General features: G+C 36.9%; 1 protein-coding gene across 4 annotated transcripts in view; it reads right to left on the reverse strand.

The window, feature by feature from the left end:
* SPAG16 (sperm associated antigen 16) overlaps positions 1-17,436 on the reverse strand; it is a 989,423-nt gene that overhangs the window by 916,208 nt on the left and 55,779 nt on the right. For 3 of the 4 annotated variants that reach the window (XM_061148815.1, XM_061148817.1, XM_061148816.1), the window contains one exon: positions 4,007-4,116. In XM_061148815.1, the coding sequence (XP_061004798.1) occupies positions 4,007-4,116 (110 nt within the window). Of the gene's footprint in view, positions 1-2,964; positions 3,081-4,006; positions 4,117-17,436 lie in introns of those variants that run through there. The other variant, XM_061148818.1, reaches the window with a different exon arrangement.

A 17,436-nucleotide genomic window follows, 5' to 3' on the forward strand; every position in this document is an offset into this window, starting at 1 on the left:
CGCCCAAGAATACTGGAGTGGGTAGCCTATCCCTTTTTCAGGTGATCTTCCAGACCCAGGAATTGAACTGGGGTCCCCTGCATTGCAGGTGGATTCTTTACCAACTGAGCTATCTAGATACTAAACTGGCTTGAAAAGTAAAGTTATACAACTGTCTAAGGAAGTCCATGGGGTCGCGAAGAGTCGGACATGACTGAGCTGCTTCACTTTCACTTTTCACTTTCATGCACTGGAGAAGGAAATGGCAACCCACTCCAGTGTTCTGGCCTGGAGAATCCTAGGGACGGGGGAGCCTGGTGGGCTGGCGTCTATGGGGTTGCACAGAGTCGGACACGACTGAAGCGACTTAGCAACAGCAGCAGCAGCAAGGAAGATTAACCCAGTTTATAACAGCAAGTTTATGGAAAAAATATTCAGTGTCACACAGAATGGACTACTGGAGAACAGTCTAGGAGGAAGCTAAGGTTTTCCATGGAGATCAGCTTTAGAAGGACAGGAGTGATCATTGAAAAAGGAGCAGTGCAATAGGTAGTTTATTTATTTATTTATTTATTTTTTAATTTTTTTATTAGTTGGAGGCTAATTACTTCACCACATTTCAGTGGGTTTTGTCATACATTGATATGAATCAGCCATGGATTTACACGTCTTCCCCATCCCAATCCCCGCTCCCACCTCCCTCTCCACCCGATTCCTCTCGAAACATCCCACCCTTGCCTTCTCCCAGAGAGTTCAAAAGTCTGTTCTGTATTTCTGTGTCTCTTTTTCTGTTTTGCATATAGGGTTATCGTTACCATCTTTCTAAATTCCATATATATGTGTTAGTATTAGGTAGTTTAAAGGTGATTTTGAAAGTCCCCCATAATCTCCTCTTTAATCCCTCAATTTAAGTAAATTTGCTCTTCCAATGAAGAAACTTCAAGATAAGCTTGTTAGGCACTTTTCAATTAGATTTTTAACCCCTAAGTCTCCCCTTTCCACCTAACCCCAGTATAAAAATTCAGAACTTGCCAACTAATGTGAAAAAGGCATCAGTGGGAGCTTGGGAGACACTGAAAGGAGAGGATCAAAGATGATAAATGACATATTTTTGAACTGACTCTTTTAATAGATTGCAGACACTGTTAAAAGAAATTTTTAAAATGAAGAAATTAGCTTATTTATGAAATAAGATGATTTGCGAATTAAGTCATGTTAATTTTGAGGCAATGATAGCATCTCAAGATGGAAATTATAAATAGCTAAATTATTGGTGTACAATAATTTAAGTATTGCAATATGTAGCTTTGAAAGTCATCAGCAAAGATGTTATATTTGAAAATACATTATGGAATTACATTTTAGAACCCAGCAAAAAACCTGGGGCCCATCTTAGTACATCCATGTTAAGTAGTAAATGTCAATGAGAAACTACAACAATCCAGGATAACAGGACCACTAAATCCTCAGACCATTGAGTATTAAAGATATGGGTCATCCATCTTCTTCCCCAAGAGACCTTCCCGACCCAGGGATCAAGCCCACATCTCCTGCTTGGCAGGCGAATTCTTTACCACTGAGTCTCCTGGGAAGCCCCCAGCTCACCACACAAAGAACTCCAGTGGGTACTGGTTAAGCCAAGCATAAACCCTGAATGAGAACGTTAAAAAAAAAAAAAAAAAAGGAAGAAGTATATCAAGTACATGTTATGACTAGAAATAGACTGTTTGGCTATGAATATTTTCTTAATATATATTAATTAGTGAGTTTTTTCTAATCCCTCCCTTAGTATTATGTGTTGCAAGTTCCTTCTTCCATGCCCTGCATCCTTTCCATGTCTCTAGCCCCTACTAGACAGCCTCTTACTTCACACTCTTCCTACCTGCTGGACCCAGTTCCTCGATTCTGATAATAATGTTCTTTTCCCACTGTGTCCCCAACATAGGAAAATGCCCTGCCATTGCCAATCTTTGAGCTGTCTGCTTCTTCCTTAGATGACATCTTAGATCTTCTGTAACCTATATAACCAACTCCATGTATTATAGTTATTTTGTTCAAAATGATCTAAAGTAGTTTTTTTTTTCTGACATACCAAAATGATACCCTGATTTTTCCTGAATGAAAAGGCAAAACATGGGAAAAATTCATTAAGTAACTGCTTTTAAAATTGCAAAAGCAAATAAAACATTCCTCCTAGCCTATTTTTCTTCACTTTTATACAGAGGATACATGATAAAGCTTTTACAAGTAGACTAAAGGCCAAGAATTGATCCCTAATGAAAGGGGGGAACCTGCCTTGAGAGATACACATTTATCTGTTGGGACTGAAGAGAAAAGCAAAGCTTGGGCTAACTTTAGAGCACCCCTGCCCCCAACACACACACCAGACCTGGCATCTTACCATAGAGAGAACAGTAGGATTGGGTGGGCGGGAGGTGGGGGGGGGGGGGGTGTGACAGGGAATAGGACAGGAAAGGCAGCCTCACTAAAATATACCAATGTGCTTTAACCCCAAAGTTCCAAAATGTCTCTATTTATTCGGCCACTGTTGGAGCAATGGCCCGGCCAGCCTTCCTGCCTGCTCTGCTTCAACATCCCTGACTGTCACCCACTTACAGACAGCCCACAGTCAGCTGTCACACATCCTTAAACACAGAAGAAACTCATTCAAGCTTGGAATTTTGATTATGACATACAGCTCAATATCTTTAACTACTAACCTGAAACAATCATTTCTAAGTATGAATTACTATGTGAAAAAGAATGCCTAAGCCACATTAGAAAAGGAAAATGTTTCTTGATGAAAACCACCACTATCACACCCCAAATCCGTAGATCTAATTTTTTTTAAATTATTGTGAGTGCTATATTTGCTCCCTTACTTAATAACCTCTGTGGAGATATAAAAAGATTATCCAAAGAAGAAGAAGCACAACTTACTGACAGCAATGGAGTCACCTACCGCCCTATTTGGATGAGATTCAAACTACACACAGGAGGAGACATGGGAAAGCTCTCTGGTGACAAAAGTGGAGGGTCAGTCTTGATGGGACCTTGAAGTCATAGGGAAGCTGGAGGTGGGCTAAATAAAAGAGGGGATTCTCCCCCAAATACCAAAAATTTAAAAATTAATATTGATAATTAAGAACAATGAAACACTAGTCGAAATGTCACAAAAAGGTGATTATCAAAGCCTTAGTATAACCTATCAATAAAAGTATTTAGTTCATGTTTTATTCAAATATTACCTATGACACTAGATTCCAAGGAATACCTTTGAGGAAAAAAAACATTAGAGATATTAACTAAGTGGTTATTTGATTTCATAAAAAAAAAAATCTGTTGTTCTTATAGCATTATCACTAGGAGAAAGTTATTATATTTGTAAATGTTTTCATTCTTAAATGTCAGATACTTTAGGACTCACAGGTAACAACCACTTTATAAAAACATTCAGTAACTCAGCTAAAACTTTATGCAATTTTCATGAAAAGAAACTAAACCCTTCATGGGTTTTATGTAATTTTCTTTCTTCCTCATTTTTGATCTCTTTGTCTACCACACATTTTTAATACCATTTTTCTGTAATCACTGCAGAAGATTTGAACTATCAGCCTGATTGCACAGCAAAGGCACTAAGATGTAATGAGGTTCTTAAATGGGGCATTAATTCTTTCCATTCTGCTTTTTTAAAAGACTGATCAAAGTTTGAAGTTTTAGTATGAGAAAATAAATAAGGGATGACTTGATAGTTATTTCTCTGGACAAAGAAAAATGAGCAAAAATGGCCGTGATTAAGTTTGAAAACGTGGCAGAGTGAGCCGCTGAGCCGTCTCCACCACTAATACATGTGTGTCCCTCAATTACCACTAATATTCAAGAACTTCCATTTTCCATCTATAGTCCAAGTAATTTGGAATTCATAATCTCTAAATTCATTTTGCAATAAAATAATGATACAAGATGAGTCCATGAATCTGAATATCTGAGAGTTAAGTATGGATCAATGGAAACAAAAATACCATACCTTTGTATTAACTTTCGTCTTTGCTTTACATTTGCTTTGTTCTCTGGCTTCACGAAGACCTTTTTGAGTAGGACCTTCTGGTGCGTTTTCCTTTTCATAAGTAGCAACAACTGTAAGATAATACAATTTACTCTTAATGTTTATACTGTTGGTCTGTAAGAAATATTATAACCAAAAAAGAAAGCCAAATTCATTACACATGTATTTTTTGAAGTATTAAAATAATAATATTAAACCATAACAAAATGTTGTAAGTGAAGTTTGAAATTCATTTCCCAAAAATGCAGGGTGGTAGTGCTGCAAGATTAGTGAATTGGCTTGGCAAGCCAGCTGAAGAGCATGTAAGCCAATCTCAATTCAATTATATCTAATTCCTGCTTTCATGAGATTTCATGTGTATAAACAAAACTGAAGGGGGTCAAAGGAGAGAATTGTAAGCAATAACAAAAAATGTCCAAGTGGAACTGGATAATAGAGATTTTTTAAATGAAAATTGTATTAATAATATATCCTCTATGCGTCACTATGTTGAGAAAAACAGAAAACACAGGGTAACATTCCAAAACAGTTGTAATATTCGTGTCTGAACTCTCCTGGACATAAGGAGCAGTCCTAAGGAATCATTTCCGGGGAAAAGAAAAGTGATAGGAAAACTCGGTTTCTTTTTCACATCTTTTCATATACATATACATGTTTAGGTATACATAATTCCCTCCTGTATTTCTAAACAACCAGCTGATTGCAAATAATTTATACGGTTATAATCTTAAATGACTAAATATTCTAATTTATAACATCAATCTATGACAGAGAAAAGACGATGAACACAAAAATATCTCGAAGGATTCTTTGCCAAGGTTCTGAAATAATTCTGATGTTATAAAGGTGAGTAAGCACACGCTAGCTAGCATTTAGTTTCTTTCCTGATCCAATTTTTCCTACTCAGTGCCAGTTTCAAAGAAGAAAACTATCAAAATAACCCCCACAATAACATAAAAGCCAAATGTTGCATAAGTTAGTACTACATAAAAGTACTTTAAAAACTTCAAACACTAGGGTATCCGAACTGTCTGTCTTCCCTCAATGGTGCTACAAGTTAGGGCCCCACAGAATCTGTGAGTCAAAATGTGGAGGAAAGACAACAATTATAGCTCGTTTAGATTAGAGAAAAACTTTCACTTCAAATTCTCATTTATAGCATTTTCTGCTTCCACGACCAAGAGTGAAAGTCTGGTTTGATGATGATTTAAAATAATAATAGCTAGCATTTATGCTCCATTGATGTTTTACTATCTAACAGCTACTTGTCTAAATAGCATATATGTTATTTCATGACATCCTGGCAATAATGCTGTGTAGTTCACTATCTTTTGTTCCCTTTTACATATAAGGAGAATGTGTACAGCAATATCTACAGGGAAGAAAGGAGAAAGCAATAGAGAGAGAGATCCAGGATTCCAGTGGATAATTCTAGGAATATGAGCAGACCTCGTGTAGAATGCAAAACACTACTAAACACCAATTTGCAAGAAATAAAATAAAAAGCAAAACACAAACAGCAAAATGATAAGGATAAATGAAAGTAAAACAACAAAAAGTGCTTCGTTTGCAAATATAAGCAGCTGTTCCACAAGCAAAGTGAAATTAGAAGAATTTACACTTCAATAATATTTTAGGAAAAAATTCAACATTTGCAACCAAAACATGAGAATATACATTGCATAATATATGTGTAATGGAAAGAGAAATAATACTTCTTAATCATTTCTCAATGTACCAATAATAACATGATTTCCACTATCAGATAACTATCACTTTTATTTATACAAAGATTTATTGAAAAAATGAGAGGCTCTCAAAGAGCTGACTCATTTGAAAAGACCCTGATGCTGGGAAAGATTGAGGGCAGGAGGAGAAGGGGACGGCAGTGGATAAGATGGTTGGATGGCATCACCAACTCAATGGACATGGGTTTGGGTAAACTCTGGCTGTTGGTGATGGACAGGGAGGCCTGGCGTGCTGCAGTTTATGGGGTCGAAAAGAGTCGGACATGACTGAGTGACTGACTGAACTGAACTTTTCAAAATGCCACAAAATGCTTCTTAATGTTTAGTAATACCCTAGGCAAAGGCCATTTCACCATTTCCCCCTTATATTTATCATCTGATATTTGTTAGTGAAAAGGCCTATAGTACTGACTGCTGCCATGCCAGTTTTCACTTGGCACAAACACCATCTTAAGGAAGGTACGATTCCTTAAGAGAAATAAAGTAAAAGTCAAATAAACACATTTTTAACTTACAGAAATTATAGTTATTGTACTCCCAGTGCTAAATTTCACCCATTCAACCACTTCTTCATGTATGTGCACATTTAACCCAGTGTTAACTAACCGAACATTCAGGCCCCTGGTTAAATGTCAGATATGCATGAATATATTCATTTAACAAATATGTAAGTACCTATATTATATCAGTCCCTAACTCCAATGTAGATTAAACACAGCTGAAAAGAAAATCATTTAACTGAAAAAATATCATGACGAAAGTATCCATAATTTATCCCAGGGAGAAAAACAGAAAATATCCAAGAGATTAGAAAGCTCAAATGAGATCAAAGTATACAAATATTAGAATTAAGAAAAAGGTAATAGAGATAAAGGGAAAGAGCTATATTTTAAATGATAACAGTATCTATCTAAACTAGACTATTTACTACACATAGTCATAAGAAACTGACATCCTGTAGTGCAATTTTGAGCAACAAAAAGTACCTGACCCAAAAAGCAATTATTTAAGCTAAAACCTTTTCTCTACTAAATATGACATCTGTTTGTGATGCTCTGAAGTCAGTTTCACAGTTTTTCACTTCATAAATGATTTCTGATTTCTAAATATTTTTCTTGAATTTATAGATTCCTATCACAAATTATAAGAAATCATAAAATGTATGTATCTTTGCAGCCTCATGTGAAATCAAAGAAATATTAGCTAACACAAACATAATAAAAAAACAGCATATGAAAAACTTTTTGAGATTATGTAATTTGCACAAAAAGTTATATCTCATAATATGTCATACTAAAAGGCTTTCTGTGTAGTTTATTGTAAATATTAGATACACAATACTTCCCATTACAACAAAGAAAACTGTAACATAACTATCACTTCAAATATCTAGTTGATAATAATCATTATATCATAGTTTCTCTTATGAATATTTCTATTATACGTACCATACAAGAGCAAACATAGAATTATAAATGCTTTTCAGGTGAGAAACTTAACTACTAAAGTATTAATAACATTCTCTCTAGGTGTAAGCAATTATGGATAATTTTTCCAATTTGTTATCATTTAAAATTCTTCCATAATAAACACATCATGTTGTCAAAAAAATATGGTAAATTTAAAATTCTTTGATAACTACTCCAAGTGAGTCCAAGTTTTCGCTTATTCCTTGAATTCAGATTAAATAACAAAGTAAACAGCAATAAAGTCATTGCTTCCTAAATTAATTTAATATAAAGAATTTCTACTGCCATACAAATTTCTGCTCAAAATAAATGAAAAATAGATGAATTACAGATAGATAAAATATTTTAATACTTAAACTAAAATGAGAAAATGAAGAGGGAAAGAGTTAAATATATGAAAATAATTGTGAAAGACAGCAAGATTTATGAAGAACCAGCAGGTAATCAATAAACCAACTTCTCAAAAAAGTTGACTAAGTAGGATTCCAGTTGATCAGCCAATCTGAGTGATAACACTCTGAGATCACATAGCCAAATGCTGAAATCACTCAAGAAGCTTAGGAAAAGGAAATGTAAATCCTTTATAAAAATAGACGCTGCATGTTTATAAGGAGCACAAAATTATTCAGTACATAATTTAAGGAATTACTTTTATTCAGGTAATTGAGACCTACTCAACTTAAATAATACATGTTTTCTTCATTTGAGTTTGAATTTATTTTGATCAAAAGTCACTTCAAAATACAGATAAAAATGTAATTATAAAATTGATCTTCAAAGTAACTTATAAGTGTCAGTCTAGAAAACCATGAATTCATTTCTGAATTAGATTAAATATCAGGAGATAATTTCATAAAGGAGTTATCTATAAACCACCAGTTTATTTTAACAGTTGTCAAGGATAAATAAATAAAATCACAAACTAGTAATTAGAATGTAACATTTAGAGGTTAACTGATATAAGCATCAATTTAATGTACAATTCTTCAACCTTTAAGCCTTCTTCTATTATTTTTCACAATCATTAGTTAATCATTAGTTATTTTGAGAGTTAAGAGTTCCTGAGATTTTGGTATTTAAATCATCATACTTATATTTGAGTGTGTTCTTTTGAAATGAAATATTTTTTGCTGTATGCTCTACTAGGAAACAAGCCTTTTCCAAATGCAAATATCTGAGCCCAGGTGAAAAAAAGCCAGCTACGTGGAAGCCACCAGCTACATCCTCCCAGACAGTGATAAGGAGCTGGGGGATGTGAAAGGTGGCCACCTACCACAACCACCATCTCTTACAGTAAACAAGGAAATAAGAAGTGAACAATAAAGAAAGCAGAATTGGCCAGAGATAGCTAGAATGCATATGAAGGAAATGATTGTAGCAAGCCCAGACACTTCCATTTTCCAAAAAGTTTGTTGTTGTTGTTCAGTTGCTCATTCATATCAAACTCTGCAACCCCATGGACTGCAGCACACCAGGCTTTCTAGTTCTTCATCATCTCCTGGAGCTTGCTCAGTCTCAGGTCCACTGAACCAGTGATGTCATTCAACCATCTCATCCTCTGTCGTCCCCTTCTACACCTGCCTGCAATCTTTCCGAGCATCAGGGTTTGTCTAATGAGTCTGCTCTTCAGAGCAGGTGGCCCAAGAATTGGAGCTTCAGCTTCACCATCAGTCCTTCCATTGAATATTCAGGATTGATTTCCTTTAGGATTGACTGGTTTGATCTCCTTGAGTCCAAGGACTCTCAAGGGTCTTTTCCAACACCACATTGGAAAGCATCAGTTCCTCAGCACTGAGCCTTCTTTATGGCCCAATTCTCAAATCCTCACATACTTAATAAAAACCAAAGCTTTGACTATCTGGAACTTTGTCTGGCAAATTAATGTCTCTGCTTGTTGGTACACTGTCTAGGTTTGTCACAGCTTTCCTTCCAAGGAGCAATATCATGGCTGCAGACACCATCCGCAGTGATTTCAGAATTCAAGAAAATAAAGTCTGTCACTCTTTGCAATGCTTCCCCATCTATTTGCCATGAAGTGATGGGAACGGATGCCCTGCTCTTCGTTTTTTAAATGTTAAGTTTTAAGCCAGCTTTTTACTGTCCTCTTTCACTTTAATCAAGAAGCTCTTTAGTTCTTTGCTTTCTGCCATAAGGGTGGTGTCATCTGCATATCTGAGGTTACTGATATTTCTCCCAGAAATCTTGATTCTAGCTTGTTCTTCGTCCAGCCCAGCATTTCTCATGATGTACTCTGCATATAAGTTAAATAAGCAGAGTGACAATATATAGCCTTGACATACTCCTTTCACAATGTGGAACCAGTCTGTTGTTCCAAATTGGAAGTGCTCAAACAGATGACAAGATTGAACATTGACATTCTAGGAATCAGCGAACTAAGATGAACTGGAATGGGTGAATTTAACTCAGAAGACCATTCTATCTACTACTGTGGGCAAGTATCCCTTAGAAGAAATGGAGTAACCATCATAGTCAACAACAGAGTCCAAAATGCAGTACTTGGATACAATCTCAAAAATGACAGAATGATCTCTGTTCATTTCCAAAGCAAACCATTCAATATCACAGTAAACCAGGTCTATAACCCTACCAATAATGCTAAAGAAGCTGAAGTTGAACAGTTCTATGAAGATCTATAAGACCTTCTAGAACTAACACCCCCAGAAGATATTCTTTTCATTACAGGGGACTGGAATGCAAAAGTAGGAAGTCAAGAAACACCTGGAGTAACAGGCAAATTTGGCCTTAGAGTACACAGTGAAGCAGGGCAAAGGTTAATAGAGTTCTGCCAAGAGAACACACTGGTCATAGCAAACACCCTCTTCCAACAACACAAGAGAAGACTCTACACATGGACATCACCAGATGGTCAACACTGAAATCAGATTGATTATATTCTTTGCAGCCAAAGATGGAGAAGCTCTACACAGTCAGCAAAAACAAGACCAGGAGCTGACTGTGGCTCAGATCATGAACTCTTTATTGCCAAATTCAGACTGAAATTCAACAAAGTGGAGAAGACCACTAGACCATTCAGGTATGATTGAAATCAAATCCCTTATGACTATACAGTGGAAGTGAGAAATAGATTTAAGGGACTAGATCTGATAGACAGAGAGCCTGATGAACTATGGACGGAGGTTCATGACATTGTACAGGAGACAGGGATCAAGACCACCCCCGAGAAAAAGAAATGCAAAAAAAGCAAAATGGTTGTCTGAGGAGGCCTTACAAATAGCTGTGAAAAGAAGAGAAGCAAAAAGCAAAGGAGAAAAGGAAAGATATACCCATTCGAATGCAGAGGTCCAAAGAATAGCAAGCAGTGATAAGAAAGCCTTCCTCGGTGATCAGTGCAAAGAAATAGAGGAAAACAATGGAATGGGAAAGATTAGAGATCTCTTCAAGAAAACAAGAGATACCAAGGGAACATTTCATGCAAAGATGGACTCAATAAAGAACAGAAATGGCATGGACCTATCAGAAGCAGAAGATATTAAGAAGAGGTGGCAAGAGTACACAGAAGAACTGTACAAAAAAGATCTTCATGACCCAGGTAATCATGATGGTGTGATCACTCACCTAGAGCCAGACATCCTGAATGTGAAGTCAAGTGGGCCTTAGGAAGCATCACTACGAACAAACCTAGCGGAGGTGATGGAATTCCAGTTGAGCTATTTCAAATCCTGAAAGATGATGCTGTGAAAGTGCTGCACTCAATATGCCAGCAAATTTGGAAAAGTCAGCAGTGGCAAGAGGACTGGAAAAGATCAGTTTTCATTCCAATTCCAAAGAAAGGCAATGCAAAAGAATGCTCAAACTACCACACAATTGCACTCATCTCACACGCTAGTAAAATAATGCTTAAAATTCTCCAAGCCAGGCTTCAGAAATATGTGAACCGTGAACCATGAACTTCCAGGTATTCAAGCTGGTTTTAGAAAAGGCAGAGGAATCAGAGATCAAATTGCTAACATCCGCTGGATCATCGAAAAAGCAAGAGTTCCAGAAAAACATCTATTTCTGCTTTATTGACTATGCCAAAGGCTTTGACTCTGTGGAACACAATAAACTGTGGAAAATTCTGAAAGAGATGGGAATAGCAGACCACCTGACCTGCTTCTTGAGAAACCTGTATGCAGGTTAGGAAGCAATAGTTAGAACTGGACATGGACCAACAGACTGGTTCCAAATAGGAAAAGGAGTACGTCAAGACTGGTTCCAAATAGGAAAAGGAGTAAGTCAAGGCCTGCTTATTTAACTTATATGCAGAGTACATCATGAGAAACGCTGGGCTGGAAGAAGCATAAACTGGAATCAAGATTGCCGGGAGAAATATCAATAACCTCAGATATGCAGATGACACCACCCTTATGGCAGAGAGTAAAGAGGAAATAAAGAGCCTCTTGATGAAAGTGAAAGAGGAGAGTGAAAAAGTTGGCTTAAAGCTCAACTTTCAGAAAACTAAGATCATGGCAACCGATCCCATCATTTCATGCAAATAGATGGGGAAACAGTGGAAACAGTGGCTGAATTTATTTTTCTGGACTCCAAAATCACTGCAGATATTGATTGCAGCCATGAAATTAAAAGATGCTTACTCCTTGGAAGGAAAGTTATGACTAACCTAGATAGCGTATTAAAAAACAGAGACATTACTTTGTCAACAAAGTACTGCTGAAACCTGGCTTGGGGGATTTTGAGCATGATCTTGTTAGTAAGTAAAAGGAGTACAATTGTGTGGGGTAGTTTTAACATTCTTTGGCATTGCCTTTCTTTGGAATTGGAATGAAAACTGACCTTTTCCAGTCCTCTTGCCACTGCTGAGGTTTCCAAATTTGCTGGCATATTGAGTGCAGCATTTTCACAGCATCACATTTTAGGATTTGAAATAGCTCAGCTGTAATTCCATCACCTCCCCTATCTTTGTTATAGTGATGCTTCCTAAGGTCCATTTGATTTGACACTCCAGCATGTCTGGCTCTAGCTGAGTGATCACACCATCATGGTTATGTGGGTTATTAAGATCTATTTTCTGTAGTTCTTCTCTGTATTCTTGCCACCTATTCTTAGTTTTGCTTCTGTTAGGTCTACACCATTTCTGTCCTTTATTGTTCCCATCTTTGCATGAAATGTTCCCTTGTTATATCTAATTTACTTGAAGAGTGCTCTAGTCTTTCCCATTCTATCGTTTTCCTCTATTTCTTTTCATTGTTCACTTAGGCTTTCTTATCTCTCCTGCTGTTCTTTGGAAATCTGCATTCAGATGTGTATATCTTTCCTTTTCTCCTTTGCCTTTCCCTTCTCTTTTCTCAGCCATTTGTAGGGCCTCCTCAGACAACCATTTTGCATTTTTTTTCCCCCTGGGGATGATTTTGATCACTGCCTCCTATACAGTGTTATGAACCTGCATGATTTTTAAAGACTGTCTAGTATTGTAGGCAAACCACTCCAGTGTTCTTGCCTGGAGAATCCCAGGGACGGGGGAGCCTGGTGGGCTGCCATCTATGGGGTTGCACAGGGTCGGACACGACTGAAGTGACTTAGCAGCAGCAGCAGCAGCAGTATTGTATGATCAACTAGATAGAAACATTCACTTGTGGTTAAGGATTAAGACTCCTTGTACTGTTTTGTTACTATAAATATGAGTGCAATAAACATCACTGTGCATAGAATCTCTAGGCATCACTGAGCATAATTGATATTTCTTTCATATAAATTAAGATAGGAATGCTTGAATCAAGCCTAAAAAAAATGTTGAATATGAGTGTGCTACATATTTTTTTAAGCTTAATTAATCAGAAACCATAATGAATAGTCATCTGAAAGTAACATAATTTTTATTAAAAATTTACCCTTTTTCAGTCTTTCTGTATTTTAGATTTTTTCAATAAATCATTCTTTTGTAAATTAACAATATTGAGGTATAATTTACATAAAATAAAATACATACATTTTAAGTGTAGAGTTAGGTAAGTTTTGACAAATATAAGTAGGCATATGACCACCAAAATCAAGATACAGAACATTTGCACATCCCCCAAAATTATTATTTTCTTATCCTTTTTATACCTTATAAACATTATTTTACAATGCTATAATTTTAGTTTTTATCAGTCATTCTTTTAAGAAAATTAAGAAGAAGAAATCTTAATCTTTCTATTAAGCAGAATTTATAGGATTTCCTAGGTAAGAATACTGGAGTGGGTTGCTAATTCCTTTTCCAGGGGATCTTCCCAACCCAGGGACTGAACCCACATCTCCAGTATCTCCTAACTGGCAGGCATACTCTTTACCAGTGAGCCAACACAGGATGCTTGATGTTAAAACTCTGTCACCAAGGTATTGAAGACAGTATTCAACATCTTTGTTGGATGCAAATATGTCTGCAACCAGACATGGCCAGAGAGCCAATGTATCCCAGCACTGCTTGCTATCTAGAATCCCTGGTCGCCACTCTCTCTCTCTTTTTTGTTTTCTACTGTTTTTTATTTTGTACTGGAATATAGTTTTGGCTCAGATGGTAAAGAATCTGCCTGCAATGCGAGACACCTAGGGTTGGGAAAATATCCTGGAGAAAGGAATGGCTATCCACTCCATTATTCTTGCCTGGAGAATTCCACGGAGAGAGGAGCTTGGCAAGCTAAAAACCATAGGGTTGCTAAGAGTAGGACATGACTGAGCAACTAACACTTTCACTTTTTCACTTTTCACAGTTGGTTACAATGTTGTGGTAGTTTCAGGTGTACAGCAAAGTGAATCAGTTACACACACACACACACACACACACACACACACATCCACTCATTTTTAGATTATTTTCCCATACAGGTCATTGCAGAGTGTTGAGTAGAGTATCCTGTGCCATACAAAAGGTCTTTATTATCTATTTTATATATATATATATTTTATATATAGTAGGTGTTGCGAGAGGGCATCAGAGGGCAGACACACTAAAATCATAATCACAGAAAACTAGGCAATCTGATCACAGGACCACAGCCTTGTCTAACTCAATGAAACTAAGCCATGCCGTGTGGGGCCACCCAAGACGGTCGGGTCATGGTGGAGAGGTCTGACAGAATGTGGTCCACTGGAGAAGGGAATGGCAAACCACTTCAGTATTCTTGCCTTGAGAACCCCATGAACAGTATGAAAAGGCAAAATGGTAGGACAATGAAAGAGGCACTCCCCAGGTCGGTAGGTGCCCAATATGCTACTGGAGAGCAGTGGACAAATAACTCCAGAAAGAATGAAGGGATGGAGCCAAAGCAAAATCAACACCCAGTTGTGGATGGGACTGGTGATAGAAGCAAGGCCCAATGCTGTAAAGAGCAATATTGCATAGGAGCCTGGAATGTTAGGTCCATGAATCAGGGCAAATTGGAAGTGGTCAAACAGGAGATGGCAAGAGTGAATGTGGACATTCTAGGAATCAGCAAACTAAAATGGACTGGAATGGGTAAATTTAACTCAGATGACCATTATATCTACTACTGTGGGCAGGAATCCCTGAGAAGAAATGGAGTAGCCATCATGGTCAACAAGAGAATCTGAAATGCAGTACTTGGATGCAATCTCAAAAACGACAGAATGATCTCTGTTCGTTTCAAAGGCAAACCGTTCAATATCACAGTAATCTAAGCCTATGCCCCAACCAGTAATGCTGAAGAAGCTGAATTTGAATGGTTCTATGAAGACCTACAAGACCTTTTAGAACTAACACCCAAAAAAGATGTCCTTTTCATTATAGGCGACTGGAATGCAAAAGAAGGAACTCAAAAAACACCTGGAGTAACAGGCAAATTTGGCCTTGGAGTATGGAATGAAGCAGGGCAAAGGCTAATAGAGTTTTGCCAAGAGAACGCACTGGTCAGGGCAAATACAGTTGATCCTTGAACAATGAATGGGGTTAATCAGCCTATGACTTATAGTTGGCACTCCATATCCAGTTTTCCCCTGCATCCTCTGGTTCAGTCAACCTTGGAACACAAGCTGGATTTGGAAAAGGCCGAGGAACCAGATATGACCCTTATGACAGAAAGTGAAGAAGAACTAAAGAGCCTCTTGATGAAAGTGAAAGAGGAGAGTGAAAAAGTTGGCTTAAAGCTCAACATTCAGAAAACTAAGATCATGGCATCCGGTCCCATCACTTCATGGCAAATAGATGGGAAAACAGTGGCTGACTTTATTTTGGGGGGCTCCAAAATCACTACAGATGGTTATAGCAGCCATGAAATTAAAAAAGGCTTGCTCCTTGGAAGAAAAGCTATGACCAACTTAGACAGCATATTAAAAAGCAGAGACATTACTTTGTCAACAAAGGTCCATCTAGCCAAGGCTATGGTTTGTCCAGTAGTCATGTATGGATGTGAGAGTTGGACTATAAAGAAAGCTGAACAGTGAAGAATTGATGCTTTTGAACTGTGGTGCTGGAGACTCTTGAGAGTCCCTTGGACTGCAAGGAGATCCATCCAGTTCATCCTAAAGGAGATCAGTCCTGGGTGTTCATTGGAAGGACGGGTGTTGAAGCTGAGACTCTAATACTTCGGCCACCTGATTCGAAGAGCTGACTCATTTGAAAAGACCCTGATGCTGGGAAAGATTGAGGGCAGGAGGAGAAGGGGACAACAGAGGATGAGATGGCTGGATGGCATCACCGACTCAGTGGACATGAGTTTGGGTGAACTCCAGGGAGTTGGTGATGGACAGGGAGGCCTGGCATGCTGCAGTCCATGGGGTCACAAAGAGTCGGACATGACTGAGTGGCTGAACCGAACTGAGTGCCATGTTGGTTTTCATTTATAGCATGAAAATAATTTTTCTTTATGAAAAACAAAGATTTGAGTATATCACAGAGAATTCTAATTTATAATCCAGTAGCCGGAATCATGTTCCCACACAGCGAACTTGTTCCATGATTGCCTTTTTTGAGTGGGATAGATCTTAGAGAATCCCTTGAGCTGTTTGTTTCAACCACTGTTTACTGTCTAAAGCTCACTGTGAACTTTACCTCTGAGACTTTTTTTTAAAGCATCTATCCTATGGTCTCTTCTGTTTGAGTGTCCAACAGCCTCAAGGTTTTATTTTATACTTCAATATTTTTTCCCTTGTCCATAATTGCAAGTCACTGTGTAATGAGAATCATTCCAATAGGAGAGTTATGTCCTAAATTTTTAACCTTCACACATATAAAATGTACTAATTTTGCATGCCAATATTTTATATTCATACCAGAGAAATACTGACCAATTTTGACTTTATAGGATAACTAGCACAAACAAGGTGAATTAATTTATTTGCTTTTATTTTAATATCAAAATGTTATGATTTATCACTTGAAGCAAAATGAAAATGTTTGGATGGGAGTATGATGACATTTTGATGGGTTCCATTATTTATTCTGTGGTATAACTAAAGCAAAGATAAACCTATAGTCATTTTTTACATCCTTTGAAAATAACTATGCTTTTATGTTTCAATAAATAGTTTTTTGGTGAGGAATAGATTCAGTGGAAACTGGGTTACTGAATGAAAACATTCATGTTTTAACATGATACTATTATGTTAGTTATCCAATATCAGTAGCATATAAAAGCTTGAGTAGATACAATGAATTAGTAGTACTCATTTAATCTCTAAGATAAAATTCAAGCTAACCACTTAAGCTATTTTCAGTATTTTTTTCCTCTTTCCATGTCTGAGATAATAAAAACAATTCTGAAGCCATTAGATGTTACAATTATTCCTTCTATTTTCTTCTCATTAGAGGCACACTCAAGGAATATATTAGCCAAAGGGAAAAGTAATTTCACCAAAATTTTCTTTACTAAACATGAGAGAAACATACTTTAGTGGAAATTCTTAAGTCTGTCTAAATTATAAAAGTGTCCTAAATTTTTAATTAATATATTTTTATCTAACTCAACAATTATAATGAAGGAAACAAACTGATATTTTGTACTTATAATAGGTATTGTGTTGCTCAGGATTTTTTAAATTCATCCTTTATGATGGCAAAGAAGTATCCAACTTCTATTTTGAAAATTTGTCTATGCCTGCTATCAACTCTGGTTTTCATTATGAGAACTTGTCCTAATCTTAATATTTTAATTTCCTCAACAGTACCTTCCCTCTGTGAAAGAAAAGAATTGATATT

The sequence above is a fragment of the Dama dama genome, chromosome 8 (genome assembly GCF_033118175.1).
Source record: "Dama dama isolate Ldn47 chromosome 8, ASM3311817v1, whole genome shotgun sequence".
NCBI lineage: Eukaryota > Metazoa > Chordata > Mammalia > Artiodactyla > Cervidae > Dama > Dama dama.